At 53.2% G+C, this 23,147-nt stretch overlaps 2 protein-coding genes across 2 annotated transcripts; one reads left to right on the plus strand and one right to left on the minus strand.

Moving 5' to 3' along the window:
- The first annotated feature begins 54 nt into the window (after positions 1–54).
- LOC133847787 (uncharacterized) lies at positions 55–2,196 on the plus strand. Its single transcript, XM_062283012.1, has 2 exons — positions 55–220; positions 289–2,196. Exons 1-2 carry the CDS (start codon positions 164–166, stop codon positions 1,144–1,146), a joined length of 915 nt encoding a protein of 304 aa, XP_062138996.1. The 5' UTR covers positions 55–163; the 3' UTR covers positions 1,147–2,196.
- Positions 2,197–2,339: 143 nt separating this feature from the next.
- On the minus strand, positions 2,340–23,142 carry LOC133847785 (probable E3 ubiquitin-protein ligase HERC2). Its single transcript, XM_062283007.1, has 12 exons — positions 20,269–23,142; positions 18,795–19,348; positions 18,170–18,730; positions 16,260–17,302; positions 15,155–15,314; positions 13,230–15,097; positions 12,780–13,162; positions 11,623–12,709; positions 4,119–11,297; positions 2,898–3,381; positions 2,583–2,759; positions 2,340–2,517 (listed from the first exon to the last, which is right to left on the minus strand). Exons 1-12 carry the CDS (start codon positions 22,322–22,324, stop codon positions 2,365–2,367), a joined length of 15,705 nt encoding a protein of 5,234 aa, XP_062138991.1. The 5' UTR covers positions 22,325–23,142; the 3' UTR covers positions 2,340–2,364.
- Between the last annotated feature and the right edge of the window lie 5 nt (positions 23,143–23,147).

The following is a 23,147-nucleotide window of genomic DNA, read 5'->3' on the forward strand; positions in this document are numbered from 1 at the left end:
TTTCAACTCGTTCCGTCAACATCTCAGTTGGCAGCTGCTTGAAGCATTCAGTAGTCAGTCAGCAGTCTTCATAGCTAGCTCTCACAATAGAGAACTTGAAAAGTTCACACACCCGAAAATAGTTTTGGAACAAAATTTAGTTTAGGACTCGACCGGAAACACGATGGCCGACGGCTTTAAGAAATACTTCAATGGCACCACAATGCACGGACGCGCAAACGTAAGTGAAAGCGATGCCAATGCGCATTAAAGTGGACACTTCTGAAATGTATTTTGCCTTCCCTCAAGGTGGCCAAGGCTACGTACGCCACCTTGGCTGTGTTTTATTTGCTGTACCGTGTGCGTCGCAGTAAGGGAGCCCCAAAGGAGGAGCTAGCAGGAGCGGAGGTCGAGAAGGGGCCGTGCAACTGTGATGTCGAGAAGCCCGAACATCCTGTGGGCTATTGTGATCCGCATGCCGAGCCGCAGCCACCCGAGAAGCATTGTTCCGTGTGTCGAGATCGGGCCAGCGAGCGTCGGGCACGCGAGGGCTGCAATGGGGATCCCCCACCACCGCCACCGCCGTCGTCGCCGCCGCCGCCTCCGTCGTCAAGTGCGACAGCAGCACCGCGTCGCAAATGCCCGTGTGAGGATCCGCATCGACACATCGAGACTCCGAAGCCGACCACGCATCAGTCGCACATGCAGATGCCGTCTCCCCAAGAGGATCAAGTGCATCCGGCGCGCGAGATTATCGGACACATGCAGGAGGCCGCCTCACGGGCCCTGCGCAATGTCATTGGCGCCGTCTTGGGCGACAACTCCTCAGCCGACAACAGCGCCGCAGCGCTTTACAGAGACGGCGAAGACACGAGCGTTGATGCTGCCGCTGCCGCCGCCGCCGCAGCTGAAGCTAGACAAATGGAGGACGATGGCGATGGCAGCGACTATGGTGCGGACAGTCAGCTCAATCGCGAGCGACGCACTTCACCCAAATCCTGTGTGCCGACCACAGGCGGCAGCTGTGACATCGATCTAGTGCTGCCCCTAAATCAAGAGCCGCAAGAGCTCGTCCAGTCCCAAGCACAGACGCAACCGCAGTCGCGCTTTCGCGCCTTTGAGGATGACTTTGCCTCCGAAATGTTCTTCGAGGACTTTGACGAGTGAACCAACAATTGCAACCCAAAAAAGAACGGTCACAAAATTCGCAGTTTTCTAAAAAAATTATACAAAAAATATAGCAATGAATGACAACTGAAATCAAATTAAAACCAACAACAATATTCTTTTTATTCCTGTGCATCTTCTGAGACCTTAAATCGGCACAGCTACGGACCTCTACTGGTCTATGTTCCGCCCCTCGTAGTCCTACCTAAAACCTAAAACCTATTCCTTATTCATACTACAAGTGGTAAAATAGAATAGCTTATTACATCTAAATCATATCATAGTTCTTAAATTTAAAATGCATTTTATATATATATTTTTCATAATATATTTTATTTCGGATTTCAGTTTTCATTCTGTTTTTAGTTGCCAGTTTTTTTTTTCTTCATTTTTATAGTTTTTGTTTAGTTTTAGTTTTGCCTCAAAACACGTAACTAGAATTGATCATCATTAGCATATATGTATATATATTATATAGTGTATAGTGTAGTGTATTGTATTGTATCTTTATCGTTTAATTGTAGTACTTTGGGGATGTTCTCTTGAGGGGGGGAGGGAGGTGAGTGGCAATTCATTCGCTCTCGTAAACAATATATTTAATATCAATTAATATCTTATCATCAGTTGCTGGATTGCAGATCAGTGTGCAATCCGTTAAATAGGTAAGCTATGTAAGCATATGTTTAATGTTTAGTTAAATAAGACATATACATATATGTATATCAATGTACATATATGTGAATGCAGCAGTTATGTGTGTGTATGTGTGTGTCTATATATATAAATATTCGTGGCATTATTTATGTATAATTATGAGTGTGGACTTTTGAACTAACATTTATGCAATATGGAAATAACATTCAACGTTTGCTTTTCATTTCTTTTCTTTTTCTTTTTGGTATGGGCTCATTAACTACCTTTATCTCTCTCTTTGTCTCTGTCTCTATCTCTTTCACCTCTCACATTCTCTCTTTCTCTGTCTTTTTCGTGTGGAGTTGCTTAACTGCTGCGTTTGCAATTGCTATGCGCTATATATAATCATCGACTTTATCGACTAATCAAATGTTTAAGTGCGTGTGTGTGTGTGTGTGAGTTTCGAGTGTTTATGCTAAGCAGGAGAGCTAACGCGGGAGAAGCAGCAACAGCTTCTCCTAAATATCAAAGGGTATCTCTTGTTCTTCCATCTTCTATCCTCTATCCTCTATCCAGTTCCCATCTTTAGCCATCGTGACTGGCAACCGACTCCAGGTCGCTGTTGTCCTCGCTGCCAGTCGCCTCGGTGGGTTCGCCCATCGCCACTCGCGCATACTCATCGGTATCGATGCTCTTGCAGAAGTGGATAGCATACTTGAGCTTCTCCAGCAGCACAGCCTGCAAATGGAATGGGAATGCAAGTTAATACACACTCTTGTAATACTTTCACTTATGTAGCTTACCTTGCAAGAGTAGCGCGGCATTTTGAGCAGAAAGAAGCATGTGTAGCTCTCGGGCAGAAAATGATCCGGGGGATTCTTCTCGAGCACCTGCAGCACAAAGTCGCGTCCTCGAAAGTCGGCTATGGTGCGTGGCAGCCGCGTCCTTCCCCAAACAAAGCGCAGGAACAGCGAGCGCTCCTGCAACAAAAAACAAAACATTGATGAAGGGGAGTTTAACTGTTTTTCATCTAACACTTTTCCCGTTTATATTGATTCAGTGTCGAATTTGGAATACTTTCTACTACCAAATCATTTCAATTCCCAAGTGCAACTCACCTGATTGGTAAACTCCTCCATGACCTCCCAGAACCAGCCGACAAGCGCTGAGCTCGGATCGAAGCCTTTGTAGGTGGCCACGGACTTGAGCAGGCCCAGCGGTATATCCGGCGATCCGCAGACCATCGCCTGCAGCTCGGCGGCCGAGAAGAGCGAGAGCAGCGGCACAGGTATCACCTTGGACATGCCATCGCGCACCGCCTTCACCTGCTCGTCGAACTCGTGCAGGCGAAAACCTAACGCCAGACGCACGTATTCGGCGCGATTCCGGGGCGAGATGTGCGTGTATCGGGTGGACAGCGGCACCTCATGACCGCGTGCCGAGGACGTTGAGAAGGGCAGCTCCAGTGTGTTGAAGAGCTTGGCATCGTCATCCATGTTGCGTATGCACAGCAAACCAGCCACATAATCGCGATCGACCTCGGTGAGATCGGTGGGACGCAACGGCTCCCCTGTCAGTTGTCGCCACACGGGTTCCGCCAAGCTGCAAGAGTAGAAATATTAGATGTATTCCATAATGTTAATGTAAAATGGGAAGTATTATTGTAATTATTATGAAATAGACTATTCTAGAATGAGCCAATGTGCACCATTTATCAATCAATTGAATAACTATTATTTCCCTTCATATTATCTATCTACTCTATAAGTTATGTTAAGTTTTGTTTAAGTTTAGGTATATAAATAGTATAAATATTAGATGTATTCCATAATGTTCATGAAAAAAGGGGAAGAATTATTGTAATTATTATGAAATAGACTATTCTAGAATGAGCCAATGTGCACCATTTATCAATCAATTGAATAACTATTATTTCCCTTCATATTATCTATCTACTCTATAAGTTATATTCTATACTATTTTTGTTTAAATGTGGTAGACATATAAATTAACTACTTTGTAGTACAATTGTGGAATGAAAAAGTAAGAATCCTGCAGTCGAGTGAGCTCCACTCTGACATACCCGCTACCCATTTTATATAATAGTAAAACAGTGCGGTGTTAATATTATTCTTACATTATATCTCTACAGACAGACAGACGGACATGGCTATTTCGCCTCGGCTGTTGACTAATCGATAGTTTACGGGGTCGGAGATGACTTCTTCTACCTCTTACATAATCTTGCTGGAGATACAAAGTTACTTCTACTTCTACCTTATGGGTATAATTAAACCTAAATTCAAATAGAATGTATTCAAAACTTCTCTTCAACTTACTTCAGACTTAACGGCGATCCGGTGCGCACGGCAATGCCCATGATGACGCCCAGGAAGCGGAACATGTTCATCTGCAGCACGGAGGTGAGCGTGGGATCCAGCAGGAAGCAGTCGCGATTGGCGCCCGCCTCGCCTCGTCCATTCGGTGTGCTGATTAACAGCGGCACGCTGCCATTCTGCAGCTCATCGCACATCTCGGCAATCGATTCGCTGTAGCCACCACCGCAATCATCGACGCTCTCGCCCACAAACTTCACCTTCCACACGCGATGCGGCAGTGCCAGGGCCTCCTGGGTGAGCAGCGGCAGCTTTTGCACCATCTGACCAAAGACGCTCTTCATGCCATCGATGCCGGCGAGTCCGTTGCAACGACTTCGCGAACGCTTCACCTGGATGCGATTGAGCTCGATGACGGGTCCGTGCTGTTTGTCGCGCACCATCGTCGTCTGGATGACCTTGCGGAAGGCGGCCTCCTTGATGTTGTACACAAGCACATCCTTGAGGGCGCCCAGACTGAGATCGCCCGCAATGGGCAGCATGGCCAGGCAGGGACACAGCAGCTCCGAGAAGTGATGCAACAGTATGAGGCGAGCGTGCAACGCCTCGGGCGACAAATCGCGCACCAGATCGTATTCCAGCGGTGGATTGGGCAGCGGACGCAGTCGCTCGCTCAGCTGGGACGTGGACAACGCCAGCGTGTGAGCCGATCCGCACGTGACCTTCACAATGTGCTTGCCCTGCAGCGCGGCGACGAGTCGCGGCCTTTGGATGGCGGTCACGGTGCCATCGCCCAGCTGTCCCTCGTCGTTGTCGCCCCAGGTGTAGACTTCGCCGGCATCGCTGCAGGCGACGCAGTGCAGCGAACCCGTTGCAATCGAGATGATCTTTTTGCCCTGCAGCGCCGCCACCTTCTTCGGTCGTCGCACATGATCCACCGAGCCGTGTCCCAGCCGATGAAAGTCGCCCTTGCCCCAGGTGTAAACGGCGCCCGATTTCGTCAGCGCCACGGAGAACTGTGAGCCACACTCGACCTTGATGACACCGAGACCGGCGAGACTTTCGATCTTGTAGGGCAACTTGCAGCCATCACTTCCGCCGCGTCCCAGCTTGCCGTAGTCGCCATCGCCCCAGCTCCACACATTGTCGTCATCCGTGATGCACAACGTCTGCGCATCTCCCGAGCCGCACGCAATGTCGATGGCCCGAAAGCCGAGCAACGCCTCCACCAGCTTCGGACGCAACTGATCCTCCGAGTCGCCGTGTCCCAAACGACCGTAGCGTCCCTTGCCCCAGGTGAGCACATGTCCGCTGGCCGTGATGGCCGCCGAATGCGCGCTGCCACAGGCAATGTCCGCCACACTCATGCCATTCAGATGCTCCACGAGCTTGGGTCGATCGTAGCTCATGCGATTGCCGTGTCCCAGCTTGCCGTCCTCGCCCTCGCCCCAGGCATAGACTTCGCCGTCCGTGGTCAGAGCTAGGCAATGCTTGCCACCCGAATTCACGGCCACCTTCTTCACGAACACATGCTGCAGCGATCCAAGCAGTGTGGGTATCGCCCACGAGTCGCTGCCGCCAACGCCGAGACGTCCGCCCGAACCGTAACCGGTGGCAAAGAGCTTCCCATCGGGCGTCACCGCAAACAGGGATTGCTCCCCACCCGCCAACTGCACCGGACGCAGCAGACTAAGCGCCTCGCACGGCGTCGGTGTCTTGATGCGGCTGCCCTCCAGACCGCCCAGCTGACCACGATGATTGTGTCCCCAGCCGTAAATGGTGCTGGCGCCGCCCCAGCTGAGCGCCCAATCGTCCGGCCGGCGATTGAGCCACTGCAGCAGCTGGGCGTCGTGCGGCGCCTGGAACAGCGTGTGATCCTCGTGCTGCAGCAACTGCAACGGCTCCTTCGATTGCTGCTCCAGCAGCAGCTCCTGCTGCAGCAACTGTTGCTGCTGCTGCTGCTGCAGCTGTTGTTCCGTTGCCGCCGCCGCTCCGGATGCATTGCTGGCCGTGCTCGAGGACAGCGACGTCGTCGAGTTGATGAGCGAGGCCCCCGGCGACTGGCAGCCCGGACAGGTGGCTGCTGCTGTGGCCGCTGCTGCCACCGCGGCAGCAGCTGGCGCTGGCAGCATCTCGGCGAACTTCTTGCGCACCTCGAGGCAGAATTGGCGCGGCAACTCTGTGCGTCGGATCAGCGATTGGGCGACACGCACCGCAATGCAGTAACGCTTGAACCACGCCCACTTGTGCACATCTCCCGAACTAGCGGCCGCCGAGTTGAGGCTGCTGCTGCTTCCGCTGCAGCCGACTCCGTTGCCGCTGCTGCCACTCGCTCCTCCTCCTCCTCCTGCAGCTGCTGTTCCACTACTTCCGCTGCCGCTGGCTCCAGCACAACCCAGGCCATGTGCCATCGATAGGCTGGTGGGCAGCACGGCGTCCAGCTGCATGTCACAGGCGAGGGCAGCCAGTGTCTTGAAGTAATCCGAGTGCATCAAGTGAATTCCGCCCCGCACCTGCGGCTCCTCGTACTCGTACTGACGCAACAGCTCCGGGATCAGGGGCATCAGTATGGCCGCCAGGGCTGGCTCCTGTGGCTTGGGCGCCTGTTCCAGCAGCAGGACCGCATGCAGCTTGCGCAGTGCCCAGATGCGTTGGGCTGTGCTCAAGGCGCCCAGTTGAGCGCAGGCCGCCAAGGCGGCCGCTAGACGCAACAGCACCTGCGGCTGACGAGGCGCCAGACGAGCGTCCAGCAGCGCCATGACCAAAGCCATCGATGGCTGCGACAGCACGGCACGATCCGAACCGCTTTCGCCGAGCGTCGCCGCCGGCATTATGGCGTGTACCCAAAAGCGCCAGCCCCAGCCATTGACTGAGCTGTCCGAGCAGAATTTCCACCGCAACTCGTCGCCCAGCACCCGAATTTCGGGTGCCCAATGGGCAAACTCGCGACCCGAGCGCATGGCCAGCATGTGACCGGCGGCGTCCATGATGACCAGCGGATCGTTGCGTTTCTCTGTGCTGCACTGGCTGTCGAACTCGAGGCGCAGCATCTCGGCGCCCGGAATGCGCACCGTTCCGCTCACATTCATGTTGTCCACATACGGATGGCTGCTCTCCTGCATCACCGGCTTGGGCAGTTTGCCCAGACAGTGGCGCGACGTGCACAGATCCTCCAGCTCGGTGATGCATGTCTCCAGCAGCATGGCTGCAATCGCTGCGTTGCTGCTCAGCGAGATCAGTGTCTCGGCGATGGTCTGCGCCGTGCTCGGTGGTCCACAGCGTCCGCAGACAGCCAGCTTGAGCAGCTCCACCAGACTCTTGGCCTCCGGCTCCTGCAGCAGTGTGCCAAAGTCATCTAGACCGTGATTGTGACTGAACTGCGCCAGCATCTCCTCCTGCTGTGTCATCGTGGCGGCCATCACCGACATGGCGCTGGCCGACATCCGAGAGTGCGAACCCGCCGACATGCCCGACATGGACAGCGAGCCCGTCAGGCTCTGGAAGGCGCTCAGCGGTCCCGCTGTCAGTGGCGCCACAACTCCCGAAGCTCCGCCTCCTGCTGCTGCTGTTGCTGCCGCCACCAGCGGCGTCGGTGTCTCCAGCTCGCCAGCGGGACTGTGCTGCTCCGGCAGCAGAGCCGCATCGCTGGCGTCCGCGGGCGCCTCGCCGCCACCCTGTGCGATCGCTGCGGTTGTTGCATTGTTCGCTGTTGCCGCTCCGCTTGCTGCGTTCGTCAGCTGCTCCTCCAGCTCCAGCTGCACGCCCGTCACGTGTCGCGCCGTCGTCTCCTTGTAGTTCACCTTGCTGTGACTCGTCAGCGCCGCCACAATCAGCTGCCTCGCCTGCAGAATGCCCATGGCACGCAGCACATGTCCCAACGCCGCTTGACGCGCTGCCGGCGTCTCGAGCGCCAGACTCTCGCTGAGACTGGCCAACGAGCTGGATGCCGAGGCGGCAGCTGCGGCCGCTGCTGCTGCGGCAGCTGCCGACGATGAAGTGGTTGCCGTTGTCTTGGGATCCAGCTTGCAGCCAGCCGCATCCGCTGGCTGTGTCTCCGCCTCATAGATGCCCAGACTGCTGCCGCCGAGGGGATCGCGGGTGCTGCCAAAGGGCACCGGGCCGCGCTTCTCCTCGTCGAGACTGGCATTGGGCAGACCCCAGGCCATCGAATGCGAGCTGCCGCAGGCAACGCGATTCACAAAGACCGCATCCAGGCCAATGACCAGGGCGGGCTTCTTGTTCACAAACGTATTCCCGCTGCCCTGCTGCCCGTGATCATTGTCGCCCCAGGCGTACACCTGTCCGGCGTCCGTCACCGCCAGGCAATGCAATGCGCCGACAGCCACATGGATGACCCGACGACCACGCAGTCCGGCAATCGGTTGTGGCTTGCGCACGTGCTGATCTCCGCCATGTCCCAGGCGATAGTAGTCGCCCTTGCCCCAGGTCCACACCTCGCCGGCTCTCGTTAGCGCCAGACTGAACTGTGCGCCGCACTCGATTTGAATGACTCCGATGCCGGAGAGGCGTTCGATCTCGTGTGGTGTCGCCGATCCCTCGCTGCCGCCGCGTCCCAGCTTGCCAAAGTCGCCATCGCCCCAGCTGAACACAGCACCGTCCTCAGTCAGGGCCAATGTCTGGGCATCCCGGCTGCCACAGGCCACCTGAATCACCCGACGTCCGTTCAGCGCCGTCACCAGCTTTGGCTTCAGCTGGGTGGCATTGTCGCCGTGTCCCAGACGTCCGTACTCGCCCAGTCCCCATGTATAGAGCTCACCCTGACTGCTGATAGCCGCCGAGTGCGATGAACCGCAGGCAATGTCGCGTATCTTCTTGGCCCTCAGCGCCTCCACAAGACGCGGCTTGTCCAGCGTTGTGCGATTGCCGTGTCCCAGCTTGCCATCCTCACCCTCTCCCCAGCTGAACACCTTGCCGTCCAGCGTCAGCGCCAGAGCGTGCTTTCCTCCGGAATGGACGGCGACCTTCTTCACGACATACTGATGCAGCACCGGCAGCTGATGTGGCAGCGGCACATTGTGGGTAACTCCTAGGCCCAGCCGGCCATTGGTGCCCTCGCCACAGGCATAAACCTTGCCATCCTGACTGACCACAAACAGTGACTTGGAGCCGCCGGCAATGTGAATGGGACGCAAACGGCTGATGGTCTGCGAGAACGTCGGCACCTTCACCTTGGAGCCCTTGAGGCCACCCAGCTGCTCCTTGTCGTTGAGACCCCACACCATGACGGTGCAGGGCAATTCCTGCTCGGCGCTAGCTGCCAGCGATTCGGCTGTGACGTCGGCGCCAGCATCTGTGGATCCCCCGGCTGAGGTGGAGGCGCCTCCCGCTCCGCTGGAGCCATACTCGCAGGCCAGGAACTGTGCGTTGGCCAGCATATGCTGAATGTCCGGTTGCTGGCGACGTCCGATGAACTGCAGGCCATGCACCTTGCATTGAATGCCATTGTTCTGGCACTGCTTGATCACAATCTCAATCCAGGGATAATAGCTGGCCACCTGCTGCATGAGGACGACGCGACTGCTGCCCGTCGACACCGGTATCCACGTATATTCCTTCAGGCTGTCGACGCACTCACCCACTCGTACCTCCAACAGCGATGGCATATGCGAGTGATCCTCGGGGGAAACACGCAGCGCCAGGCTGTGGACGAGCACACGATCGTGCAGCTCCAGGCGTATCCAATGGCGACAAGGTCCGCTCGAGCAGCTCTGCCAGGCGAGGCCGCTGCCATCAAGCAGATGCTTGGCATCCGCCTCATTCGAGCTGACACTCAACGAGCGTATGCAACGCGACCAATCCTCAATGAGATCCGCGTGTGCTCCTTGTTGTCCTGCTGCTGCTGTCGCATTGAGCTGCGATTGCGCCTGCACCTGGAGTTGAGCTTGCAACTGCGCGGACGTCGGTGGCGGTGGATAGGGTTCGACATCGTTGATGTGGCCCTGCCAGTTTGGCTGATCCGGGAACTCCACAGTCAACTGTTTGCCCCGCATCGCTGTCACCTGGCCATAGTCCGGCTGGCCGGAACGCGATCCTCCCAGACGCAACAGCGACCCGGATGACTGACGATTCAAGACTCCTCCGCCGCTGCCGCCGCCGCCAGCCATATTACCAGTTCGCAGTCTCACGCGTGCGCCGACCGCAATGGGCGGCGGTGGACGTGGCAATGGCAGTGAGAGTAGCTGACTCTGTGACGCCTCGACGAGCTCAATGTGAACGAAGCAGACCCAATAGGTGCTGCCATGATTGCGCCAATCCACCTGCACGTTGAGATCGTGCAATCCCTCTGTGTCCACAATGAGCACGGTGCCTATGTCGCCCTGTTTAATCTCCTCGAAGTCGCGACAGCAACGCACAAGCATTCCGGGTCTGACCAAGCCCCGCACATACAATGCATAGTGATCCGTTGTGGGGAAATCCTTGCGTGTCTCGAACTTCATTAAAGTCGCTTGCGCTTGTGCTTGTCCCTGACCCTCAACCGTGTCCGAGGAGCTGCTGCTGCTGGTGGTCGAGCTGCTGCTGCTCGAGTTACTGCGGCTGCTGTCGCTTGAACTGTGTCGTTCTCCTGCCGCCTGATGTTTCTCCTGCGCGTCCTGATCTCCCTCCGCATCTGCTTCCGGCTCAACGCTAACCGTTGCCTCGTCTTCAATGGTGTTGGCACAGACATCGGGATGCTCAAGTATCCACTGCACAATCTGCTCGGGCGTCGGCAACATCGCTTCCGCCTGCAGCGAGAGTTGCTTCAACGCCAACTCAACGGTGCCGCGCGTGAATCCCATTTCCATAATCTTGCCAATCAATTGTGCATCGCTCGCAGCCACAGGCAGCCCAAGAGCTTTCCCTTGCTCAGCAGCCACTGCGCTGGGCTGTGGCAACTTCTCCTTGGCCACATTGTACACCGGTATGCCATGCACCATGGTCGGCTGTGCGGGACTCGCGAGCACCAGCGGCTGATCCAGTTGATCGGCCGCAGCATTGAGCTGCTGATGCGCCTGGGTGGCCAGCGATTGGACGCAGTTCAGCGCTGCCGTCGCCAGATCCGTGTAGCTATAGCACGCCTTCACCGGAGAGGGTTGCGTGGCTCTCAGCAACAGACACTGAATGAGCAGCTGCTCCTGCTGCTGGCTGCCATTGCTGCTCGTGCTGCTGTTATTGTTGAATCGTCTGCAGTGGAGAAGAAGAAAGGTTAATCAGTGCTTTAAAAGAGGAATAACTACGAAGTAAATTTAAAATTAAGATAAACGAAAATTCTTCATCAAGGAAAGGGAATGCACAGAGGAACTCTCTATCCATTCAGAAACCATTTAAAATGAAGCAATAATGGTGAGCGGCGTTTAGTTAGGGAAGAGGAAATAAACCGGAGGAGGAAATAACCGGAGGTCAAATAAGATGTTCAGTCCAATGCAAACAAGTATAAATAGGGATTGTCTAAGTGAAGCTACATCCAAGAAGATTTTAAATAGGAATTTAATTCCGTCTTGTGGCTCACCCATTTCCGCTGCCTTTTCGATTGCTATTCGAGTGCATTTCCGACTGCTCCGACTGCAATTCGGCGTCTGCTTCGGGCTCTGCTTCTGGTTCAGGCTCCGTTTCCGTCTCTTCGTTGCCCTCGATGTTGTTATAGCCTCCAGCTGGCGCTCGTTGCTTCAGGATCTTGCGCAGCGCCGCCTGATGCCTGTAGAGGACGCCGTTGGTGTGCAGCACCGACAACTGAAGCTGCTGGCTGCGCAGTAGACGCACATCAAGCCGACCTTCGCTGTTGTTGAGCATCTCCCAGCCAGCAGCGCCGGGTCCGCCATTTCCATTGGCACTGGCCGGACCATAGAGCAGTACCGTCCAGGCATTGAGCAGCATCTCGTTCATGGGCAGCCGTGTTAGGCTGAAGACGCTGTGATCCAGCTGCGGCAGCACTGTGGCTAATGGCACCTTGACCAGCCCCGTATTCGTGGAGCTGCTGCTGCTACCGGGACTGCTGTGCGCGAGGAGACAACGTCCCTTGTGCGTGAAGCTGGCGATGATCATGTGACTGCCCTCGTGGAAGCAATGCAAACCGACGCGGGGTCGCAGATCGTAGCCACCCATGGCACTGAGCACGCCCAGCACAAAGCTGTGCTCCATGTCCAGCGGTTGTTGCGTTGGCGGCGGCAATTGAGATTCGCCCTGCAACAGTTCGGCGGCCACGCACAGTTTCTGGGCCATAAACGAATTGATCACCGCATTCCAATGGGGCAGGGTGTGCAGGCGACGCAACAGCGCCACCAGCTCCTCGGCCACGCTGCCCGAATGCGAAGCGGTGAGCAGGACACGCGCCTTGCCGCTCTCCTGGGGCTGCAGCGTTGCGTCGCCGGGACAGTGAAGCGCAATCCGGCCGAGCGTGGCGAACAGCTGACGCACCAGCGCCGCCATGCGTGGCTCCTGCTCGCCCGACCACGACGACAGGATGCATTGCAGCAGCCGTAGACAGTGCAGTTGACGGTAGACGCCGCGTTCGTTGCCCGCCGGCTGCTCGAGCAAGGCAAAGTAATGCGCCAGCCAGTTGGGTGCACTCAGTTCCAGGCAAAGACGCGGGCAGTCACCTAGCGAGGAAGAAGGAGGTAATAATTACAGACTTTCAGACACTTCTCCATCTGCTTTGACTCTTCTCACCTGCTATGGCGCGTATGAAGCCGAGATTTAGCCAACCTAAACAATGCACCACATTGGCCAGCGCAGGTTTGGGATCGAGCATGGCCCGAAACATGCTTGTGACGCCTCGCAGCGCATGCTTGTCCAGCTGAGCGCCATGCAGGCCGCTACCCACGGCGAGTATCTGCAGCAGCTTGGCGGCACAGTGTCGCAGCAGCTTCGATGGATGCGATTCACTGCTGGGCGGAGGCTCCGAGCAATTGCCACCCAGCTCCAGTTCACGCTCCGGCTCAGTGGGCGAGGCGACGTTCAAGGCGCTGTCCGCCAGCTGCAGATCGTACTGACCCTCCTTGCCCATGCGGTACGAGTTGGTGGCGCCCGTATACCATTCCACGCGCACCCAACTACGGAAGGGATTGGCAAACACTCATCAGGAAGGAGTCTTAGAGAAAAGAATATCGTTTAGCTTACCCATCTTCGCCAACTTCGCTGATGATGCGACCCTCGCCCGGAGGATTGCCATCCTGATCACCCCACTTCCAGTCGCCACCTCGCACAATTCGCGTGCCGATCTTCATGAGCTTGGCGAGATCGGGACCACTCAGCGGCGCCTTGCTGCACTTCTGCTTCAGCACGCTGTCCTCGTAAAGCACGCTAAGCTCGCTGCTGTTCTGTCGACTGCTGCCCTCGGCGCCCGTCTGCGCCAGCAGGCCCAGCACCGTACCCAGCAATCCCGAGTTTATCAGCAGTCCCAGCTCATTGGCGCCCAGCTCCTTGGCGAGCAGACCAAACACGCTGATCAGAAAGCGGGCACGCGGCAAACGCTTAAGCAGCACATAGGTGCTCAGGTTGCAGCTATCCTTGCCACGCACAGCGCCCTGTTGCTCCTGGTTGACCAGGCGTCGCAGCTCCCGCACCGCCCAATCAAGGACGCCGGCCTGGGCGAGCAGCAGTCGCGCCTTCTGATACGCACTGACCATGTTCAGCTGGCCGAGCACATGCTGCGGCGATGCGCCGCTGGCCGCCGCCTTCAGATGCAGTCCCAGATACCCGTTGAGCAGACTGTACTGCGTGGCATCCAGGAGGCCGTGCAGCTCGAGCAGCTGCTGCACCAGCTGCAGTCCGGCGAGGCGCAGCTGGAAACGCTGCATTTGACAGTACATGGCACGACGCACAGTCTCCACATCGCAGCTGTCCTGCAGCGCAAAGTCCACAATGTCCTGCAGCAGCGTGGTGTCCAGCTCGATGTCCGCTTGCAGCTGGCGTTCGTTGAGACGCCGCAGCAACGACTCCTCCTCGTCCAGTTGCTTCTGCTCCTTGACTTTGGGCTGCTTCTTCTGCTGCTGCTGTTGCTCCTCTTGCTGCTGCTCGTAGATCAGCAATTCCGTAGTCTGTTGTTGCTGCTGTTGTTGTTGCTGCTGTTGTTGCTGTTGAATGCTTGCGTTGAGCAGATCCTCAGGCTTGGCCACCGGCTGCTGTTGCTTGGCTGCGCGCAACTCTTGCAGCAACCGTCGCACGAGCAGCCGAAAGCGTGGCAATCGCTGTAGAATGGGCAGATGACGCAGTCCACGCTGTTGCGGACTAATCGCCGGTCGCACCTCGTAGAGCAGAAAACGTAATCGCTCCAGAATGGGAGCACACACTTCCTTGTAGCTGCGATTCAGCTGCTGTCGCGTCCGCACCACCGACCACTTGGCCTGATGCACCAGCCGTATGATCTCGCCCAGCTGCTTCGGCAGCGACTGTTGTTGCTGCTGCTGCTGTTGTTGCTGTAGTTGTTGCTCGCCACTCGCAGCGTCTGTTGCTGGCGTCTCCAAGGCTGCGAGCACCATGCTGCCCAAGCATTGATGACGCAACAGCACGGCGCTGAGAAGACGCTCCAACTCCTGCACGGGATGCTCGGTGGCGAATTCCTGGTGCCACATCAGATTGTGCGCCTTGCAGTAGCGTTCCGTTAGCGCCAACCAGTTGGCCACCAGCGGCTCGGAGAGACGCGCCTCGGCCAGACCAGCAATGAAGCCATCGACACGACTTTGCAGCTGCTCTAGGGCACCAAGACGCCGAGTTGGCGGCACCACCAGCGGCGTCTCGGTGGGCGTGTTGCCTGCCGTGCTGTGGCTGCTTCGTGCCTCGCCCTTCTCCTCGTCAAAGGGATTGCTCGGCTGGAGGAGCAGCAGTCCACCACTCAACAGCGACGACTTGTCCAGCTGGCGACACTGCAGCTCCGCTGGCTGCAAACTGGGTCCGCTGCACATCAGATTGGCCACCAATCCCAGCAGCTGGGCGAGCGCACACTCCGAGCTGAAGTGCGTCAAGCGTGTCGCAGCTGGCGTCGATGCCTAAAAGAAGTTTGGAAATTAGTTCAGAAGCAAACACAGCAGACAACAACTATTTACCTTCTCGTCATTGGCACCGTGGGCAGCCATGTACTTGCCCAGCTTGTGGTGCTGCAGCATCTGCTCCATGGCACTGCGATGCGCCGGCGTGCTCAGCTCCACGCTCAGATCCTTGCCTAAGCCGAGCTCCAGTAGCGCACGCAAGTTGTCCGATTCGCAGCTGCAATGCAAAGAAAACAAATAAGAAATTAGAAGGAATTTTCAATACAAAAATATACCGATTAATATATGCATATTTGGTATATCCATATACATAGTAAAACTATAATCTAAAAATATACTGAATTAATATACCGATTGATATATTTGGTATATCAATATAGTAAAACTATATTCTAAAAATATACCAAATTAATATACCGAAGTAAGCTAAAATTATACCGATTGATATATTTGGTATACCGATATAGTAAAACTATATTCTAAAAATATACCGAATTAATATACAGAATATATTAAAATATACCGATTGATATATTTAGTGTATCGATATAGTACTACTTCGATATAGTAAACCCATATTCTAAAAAATATACCAAATACGGAAATATATTGACGATATAAAATATATACCAATGGCTATATTGGATGGCTATATTTTGTATATCGACATATGTAGTATTACTTCGATATACTAAAACCATATTCTACACATCTACCAAATTAAAGGCTATATTGAGTATATCGATATAGTATTACTACGATATAGTAAAACCATACTCTAAAAAAAAATATAATTAAAATACCGAAATATTCTAAAATATACATATAACTATACTTAGTATATCAATATACTACCAGATATAGTATACTAAAATATATTGATGACTATATTTGGTATATCGTTATACATAAATATACCATAGAGTACAAAATATACCTGATTGTCAGCTAAAGCAACTAAAACCTATTATCTGCCATACAAAAGTATTTCTCAAATAACTTCTACAACTTTTTTTCTGATCGCAACAAAATAACCAGCAATCATAAATGCAATAGTTATAATTGTATAATCGAGAATGTTTATATGGTACTTTAAACTAAAAATAAATCAATAAATCAACTCAACAATCGGATTTTATAGAACATAATTTGAACTGCTCACCTGTAGTTGGAGAGATCGCAAACGTAGCCAGCTAGAATGATGCAGCGATTGCCGTCGAGCAGCAGATTGTCGAGATCGGCGCGTCGCACATAGTGCGTCTCGGGATCGGTTGATGTGGGCGGGGGCGCAGAGCCTTTGGGACCGCCACGACAGATGATGCCCGGCCAGCCCATGTCGTCGCCATCGCGCAGTTCTCCCTCGCCCAGAGCCCGATTCAAGCGATCCAGCGCACGCAGCAGCGGCAAACAGAGACGGGCCCAGCGAAAGCTGGCCAAGCACTGCGGTCGATCCCGTTTGAGGAGCACGAGACCCACGAGCAGCTCGTGCAGCAGCGCATCCGAGATGTCCGCCTGGAGGACACGACTCAGGGCGGCGCCCAAGGGATGCGGGTGTGGATGCGAGTGCGTCAAGCTGTCGCTTGACTCGCGACACTGCAAGGCGAGCTCATGGGCCTGCTGCATGGTGCTGACGCAGGCGGGAATCAAGCTGTGCAGATATTGCGAGAGCAATGCCTCCGCTCCCGTTGTGTCCTCCTCGCTGCCCGCTTGATGAATGTGCGCGAGCAGCAGACGCTGAAAGCGATGCAGCAGACACAAGCTGGGACTCGTTGTGCTTGGCTGATGCAGATGCTGTGGCTGATGATGATGATGGTGGTGGTGATGATGGTGATGATGATGATGATGATGCTGTTCCTCATCCGGCAGTTGCTGCTGCATTTGATGCTGATGCTGCTGCTTAGCGAGCAGCGTTAGGTTCAATCTGCTCTGAGTAAGCGCCGCATTGTTGCCCAGCAGTCGTGTAATCAGCTGCAGCAGTGGCAAATGTGCGCCATCAGCGCAGTCGGTCGAACAGGAGCTGCTCTCCAAGCGTATCGCATGCTGCAGCGCCGTCTCCAGTCCCCCCTCGGCCATCAGTGAGCTGACCAGCAGATCCGTCATGAAGCGATGTCCTGCCGAGCACGCTTGTCCTGGCTCCGATGGCAGCAGGGCCGTCAGCGTCTGAGCACGCTCCGCAGCCGTTGGCAGCAGCACGCTCCAGCCGTCCTGAAAAGCATAAAGTGTGATGGTTAATAAAAGTTTACTACATTCTAGATCTACTTAAAACTAATGAAAGAACTTCTTCATCAAGCTAAGACACAAACCGAAAGCATGTATTTGAACCTACGCTTAGTGCTTATGCAACATTTAAACAATTTGAAATAGTTCGTTAATTCATTCATTGTGCAAATAACTGTTTATTTCATTCCAACTCTAATTAAAGGGATCGCTAGGAAAGTATTTCTTCATTAAACTAAGACACAAACGCATAGCATGAATTTGAACCTGTGCTTAATGAAAACACGAATCAGTGACAACTTTCAAACATTTGTTAACAGTATTTATATTTATTTCGAAAAGTTCATTAAATCATTCATTATAGCCTCTGTCACTTCAGCTACATATAAAATGATAAAACAAATAGCATGATTGCACCATTCGAATGAGTATTTCTTCATTAAACTAAGACACAAGCTAACAAAGACATGTACTTCCACCTATTGTTAAATCACTTGCAACTTTCAAACATTTGAAATTGAAAGAGTTCATTAAGGTCTCTTTCCCTATAGCTATACAATGTATATGAAATATAAAATCCCGATTGCACCACTCTGAGTATTTCTTCGTTAAGCTAAGCCATAAATCACGAATTTTCGTTAAGCTGAGACACACACTCCTGTGTTTAGCAAGGACTCGATCCCTTTGCAACTTTTAAACAATTCTTAATCGTACTTCAAATTGAAATAGCTCGTTATTTCATTCATTAAAGCAATAGTACTCTCGGCTTGAATAATACAATGTTATTGAGTGAGCATTAAAATGTTATACTATTAAATAAATCTCCATCTCGCTATCAAAAGAGTTGCAGCTCACCTGCAGCGCCTGCTGAGCGGCTATTTGAATGGTGCGCAGCACTTGGCTGCCTCCGGCCAGACTGAGAATGCGCGTCTTCAGGCTGTTCAAGAGTCGTCCGCCACTCGCGAGTCCCACATGCCGAGGCTCCACACCGTTGGCAATCAACGCAAGCAGCTGCAATCGCACCAAATTGAGACAGGCGACGGCAATGCATTCCGATTCCTGATTGGGCGTCTGTCGATTATTATCCTGCGCCGCGCTGGCGCTGCACATGCCCAGCAGTTGGTCAAGCAGTCGAAACGTTGGCTCGCCGAGATCAATAACGAACGGGGCACGCAATGGAACGCCCTGGCGTGTGCTCTGTGTCCAGATGAGACTCTGGGCGGCTGTGCACGCCATGCCGCTGGCTGGCAACGTGGGCAGAGCCACAAGGATGGGCTGACGTATCAGCGGCTCGCTGCAGACGGAGGCGGGACAGATCTGTTGGTTGTCATTGCGACCCCAGCCATAGATTTCCCCACTGCTGCTCAAAGCAAGGCAATGCGCCACGCCCACCGCCACATCGACAATGCGCTTGTGCTGCAATTAATTACGGAATGGAATTAGAACACATTTGATATAGATTATATAAAGAACAACTCACCTGCAGTCCAGTGATTAAACGTGGCACACTTCGCTCCACATGCTGATGCCCCAGACAGGATGCCTTGCCCCAGCTGTAGAGTTGGCCTTCGGTGGTCAGCGCCAGCGAGAACTGTGAGCCGGCAAACACGCGCTGCACACGCGGCAGACAATCGATCAGCTGCGGCTGCACGCTGTTCATGTTGCTCCCGCCGCTGTTCCCAGTTGTCCCATTGCCTCCACCTCCAAGTTTCCCATAGTCGCCATCGCCCCAGGCATACACCAATCCCTCGGCTGTGAGACACAGCGTATGCACATCTCCGCTGCCCAGCGCCACGTCGATCACTTGATGATCCTTCAGCACCAGCGCCGGTAAATACTGATCGTCCCGATACATGCCTCGGCCCCACGTATAGAGATTCCCTCGACAGGTGATCGCTGCGCTGTAGGTGCAGCCACAGTAGACGGCTTTGACGAGTCGCACCAGCATCTCGATCTTGGTGGGCACCTCGCGGGCGTGGCAGTCCCCATGACCCAGCCGATGGCCATCACCCAGGCCCCAAGAATAGGCGTTGCCTGTGGAATGAGAAAATTAATTAATAATGTATTCAAATCAATTTCCAATTAAATCCAATCAGAATATAACAAAATCTGTGATAACCATAAATGATATTGTATTCAATATTCAAGTGTGACCAGGTAAACCAATAAATCAAATGACTTTATTAATAAGAACCCAAAATTTTGATTGTAAATTGTAAAATAAGAGATGGAAACAGAATAATCATTACTTAAAACGTTATTATCAAGCAATAAACTCTCTCATATTATTTAACAAATTCAAATTTGGATTCGAAACTAAAGTGTGACAAGATAATATTGTAAATTGTAAAATTAAATAATACTTTACTTAAAACGTTATGAAGCAATCACAAGTAAACTCTCTCACATCATTTAAGAAATTCAAATTTAGATTCAAAATTAAGGTGTGACCATGTGAACATTAATTTGTGTAAATTTACTGGCTTTTCTACAAGAACTTTGTTCAACAATTCAATAAAATTTTCATTGACGATGAAATTGAAAACCATTTTTAATTTTAAGCAATAACTGATACTCAATAAGCATATTAATTTAGGCAATCAATAATATGAGAATAAACAAGTAAAGATATTTTAGTAAAACGATCGGATTTTCGAACTTCAACTATAAAATTGGAATTTGGAAACTCGATTTTGATTTTGATCATTTGAATTTATAACAAAATTGAATACCGAAAGTAATTGTGTAGTAGTCTAAATTTTAAGTTTGTTTACTTGTAATTTCAATTAACTGATATACAACATTTCCATAATCAATTTTGATAGCGATATTTAGTATTTACATCAGCTAATCTTCAAGCTTTGACATATAAAGTAGTATTTAGTATTTCATTTTACTATTTCGAATTTTAATGAACGGAAACAAGGAATGAATTGAAGAATATCACAACTTACAGTTGCTGTCGATGGCCAAAAAGTGGCGTCCTTCGCAGTGCGAAGCGATCGATGTGAACGTCTCGTTGGCAATCTCCGGGAAGTCGAGCAGTTGCGGCTCCGTCTCCGGCTTGGCAATGCGCCAATTGTAGAGCTTTCCCTCCTCGCTGAGCAGCAGCACAATATCCTCGCTGCAGACGACCTGCTTCACCTGGAACTTGCAGCTGAGCAGCGCCAGTGAGGGCGCCGCCTGTTGATGGCCAGTGGAGGCTCCTGTCCAGCTGAGCGCTGGCTCCACATTGAATCCCTGCTGCTCCTTCGACAGCGTTGGCCAGCCCAGAGCATAGACGCGTTGCTGTTCCAGCGCCGAGTTGTTGTTGTTGCCACCGTTGCTGTTGCTGCTGTTGTTGCCAGTGTTGAGGGGACGCAATCGGAGGAGACTGCTGGGGAGATGCGGCATATGCGGCTGGACGAGACGATCCAGGTGGGAGATGATGACGACGGCCGCACGACGCAAATCCACAATGGCAGCGCTGCTCTTGGGCAGCATGAGAAAGCGCAGAAATGTTTCGGTGGCACTCGCCATCGGTGTCGCCTCCACCGAGTTCGAGGAGTTCGCGCAGCCCGAGGCGCTGCCTGGACAGTGGTTGGCTGTGGCATCGGAGCCCAAGCGTTGATAACGCTGCAGGATGCGCAAGAGAGGAGCGCCCGTCTTGCGTGGCATGTCCCGATTGTCGCCATTGTTGCCCAGCTGCTGCCCGTGACCGCTGTGATCGTTGTCCTTCTCCCACAGAAGCAGAAGGAGCACCACGCACTCCAGCGTCGCCGCCAGCGTGCCCTTCTGCACGCCCAGCTCAAGGAGCAGGCAGAGCGCAGTGTGCCTGTCGGCCAGAGGCGCTAGGCAGCGGCCACCCATTGGGTCGCCGAGGGCGACGAGGCGCAGAAACTTAATGGAACGCTCCATGACCTCCAGCCACAATGGCGACACTTCGGCAGCGGCATCGAAGAGCGTCGCCTCGGGCAGCTCCTGCAGAGATTCGAGCGCCTCACTCAGCAGCTCGCTGCACATTTCCATGTCCTCGCCGGAGCGCCAGGCGCGTCGCAGAAAGGCAAAGCTAAAGTTGAGCGCAGCTCGTGTTCCGACGCGTGCCAAGCCAAGAGCCGCATGCTCCGGCTCCTTGCGCTGCTCCATGGGTTTCTCTGGCGGCAGGGCAGCCACCACAGCATCTTCTTGGACAGGCGGCGTCACCTGCTGCTGCTGTTGTTGCTGTGTCTGCTGTGTTGCAGCTGCAGCTGGCGGCGCTTGATGACTCCGCTTCAGGGCCACAAAGTAGCGCTCATAGATGAACAGCTGTTGACGCAGCTGCTGCGCCGACAAACAGTTGCCGGCGGCACGCAGCGACAGCTCATGGAGTTCGCCAATTAGGGAACGCTGGCAATCGTGCTTGGCCAGCTGATTGGGCGGCTGACTCCACAGCCAGCTGTTCAGTGTCTGCTCTGTGGCATGCTGCTGGCCAGCGGCCGCCTGTTGGGCAGCCGCCGATGTCAACTTCTTGATAGCCATGTCCGAGTCGAGGGGACGACACGCCTCGCAATTGCAGGCGGAGAGCGGGCCACAGTATTCCGGTTGGCAGCAGGCGCATTGGAGCGCCTGGGCACCACAATAGTGCTTGCCATCGTCGCCCAGATACGAGAGATGGCCCCGGGCATTCACGAGCGGCGCCGTCGGCGACGAGACCAGTTCACAGTCGTGGATCAAATGATTCCAAAGCACGGCGCCGTCGGAGGCGTTGCGCAGGCAGGCGATGAGATCGGCGCGCAGCCATTTGGCGTCCAGATAGGGCAGCGGACGCAAATAGAGATCACTGATGGGTGTCGTTCCAACGCCACTGGAACTCGTTGAAGTCGTCGTCGCCGTCGTCGTTGTCGTCGCTGCAGCTCCAGCTGCTGCTGCCTGCGATGTCTCCGCGTTGAGTGAAGCAGCAGTAGCGACAGGAGCTGTGCTTGTTCCAGCAGTAGTTCCAGCTGCACTTCCAGTTCCACTGCCACTTCCAGTGTTGATCAGCCGATTGAACATGCTGACTTGCAGTTCCAGGAGCGATGGACAGAGGGAGGAGGGAATGTGTCCTGCTGTCTGCTTGCTCACTGGAAATCCTCAGCCGCTTCCAGTGGAACGCCCGACGACACAAACATGGCACATTTCGCTTTTGTTTTTTTTTCTTTTATTTTTGCACTTCACTTGTATTTATTGTTCTTTGCGATTCTTATTTTTTCAGTTGTTTTTCTTTTTTCGAGTTCTTTATTTCACTTTACTTCATTACGTTACTGTTGTTTTTCTTATTCGTTTTTTATTGCTCCTGTTGTGTAGCAGTTAATACAAAGAAGAACAAGAACAACGGTTACTAGCTGCTAGTTTTGTGGGTGGTGTGTGCCAAGGAGCCGAAGGGTCGGCGAGGGGAGTGGGAGGAGTGCAACGGGTAATGGGTGTAATGGCTGGCTTAGTAGTCAATGTCGTCAGACCAACAAAACCAACACTAACACACACACACACACATACGCACAACACGGCGGTGCACTCACACGCACGCACATACACACAATCACACACGCACAAATAGTGGCTTTGGCTTAGAATGAATTGTAGTTTTCGTTTTCGTTTGTTCGTTCGATGCCATCACTGTGTGTGTGAGTGAGTGAAGAGTTCTAAACGGTTAACTAAATTGACACTTGCGCTTATCCCCTATGCTGTCGCTCCCGCTCTCTGTCACAGCAAACGACGCTTCACATTGCAATTTAATCAATTATTTCATTATTTTGTTGCGCGTTTCCTTAACTTAAGTGAAATATATTTAATCAATTTGATAGTCGCCGTTGTTCTCAGCGTGACCGACCGACCGCAA

This window comes from Drosophila sulfurigaster, chromosome X (genome assembly GCF_023558435.1).
Source record: "Drosophila sulfurigaster albostrigata strain 15112-1811.04 chromosome X, ASM2355843v2, whole genome shotgun sequence".
Taxonomy (NCBI): Eukaryota; Metazoa; Arthropoda; class Insecta; order Diptera; family Drosophilidae; genus Drosophila; species Drosophila sulfurigaster.

Bases quoted from the DNA above. Each gene is read 5' to 3' on its own strand.
- LOC133847787 (XM_062283012.1), top strand. From the start codon at position 164: ATGGCCGACGGCTTTAAGAAATACTTCAATGGCACCACAATGCACGGA. The intron at 221-288 runs GTAAGTGAAAGC...CCTTCCCTCAAG, and splicing joins CAATGCACGGACGCGCAAAC to GTGGCCAAGGCTACGTACGC.
- LOC133847785 (XM_062283007.1), bottom strand. From the start codon at position 22,324: ATGTTCAATCGGCTGATCAACACTGGAAGTGGCAGTGGAACTGGAAGT. The intron at 18,731-18,794 runs GTGAGTTGTTCT...AATTAATTGCAG, and splicing joins GTTTAATCACTGGACTGCAG to CACAAGCGCATTGTCGATGT. The intron at 15,315-16,259 runs GTGAGCAGTTCA...TTTGCATTGCAG, and splicing joins TGCGATCTCTCCAACTACAG to CTGCGAATCGGACAACTTGC.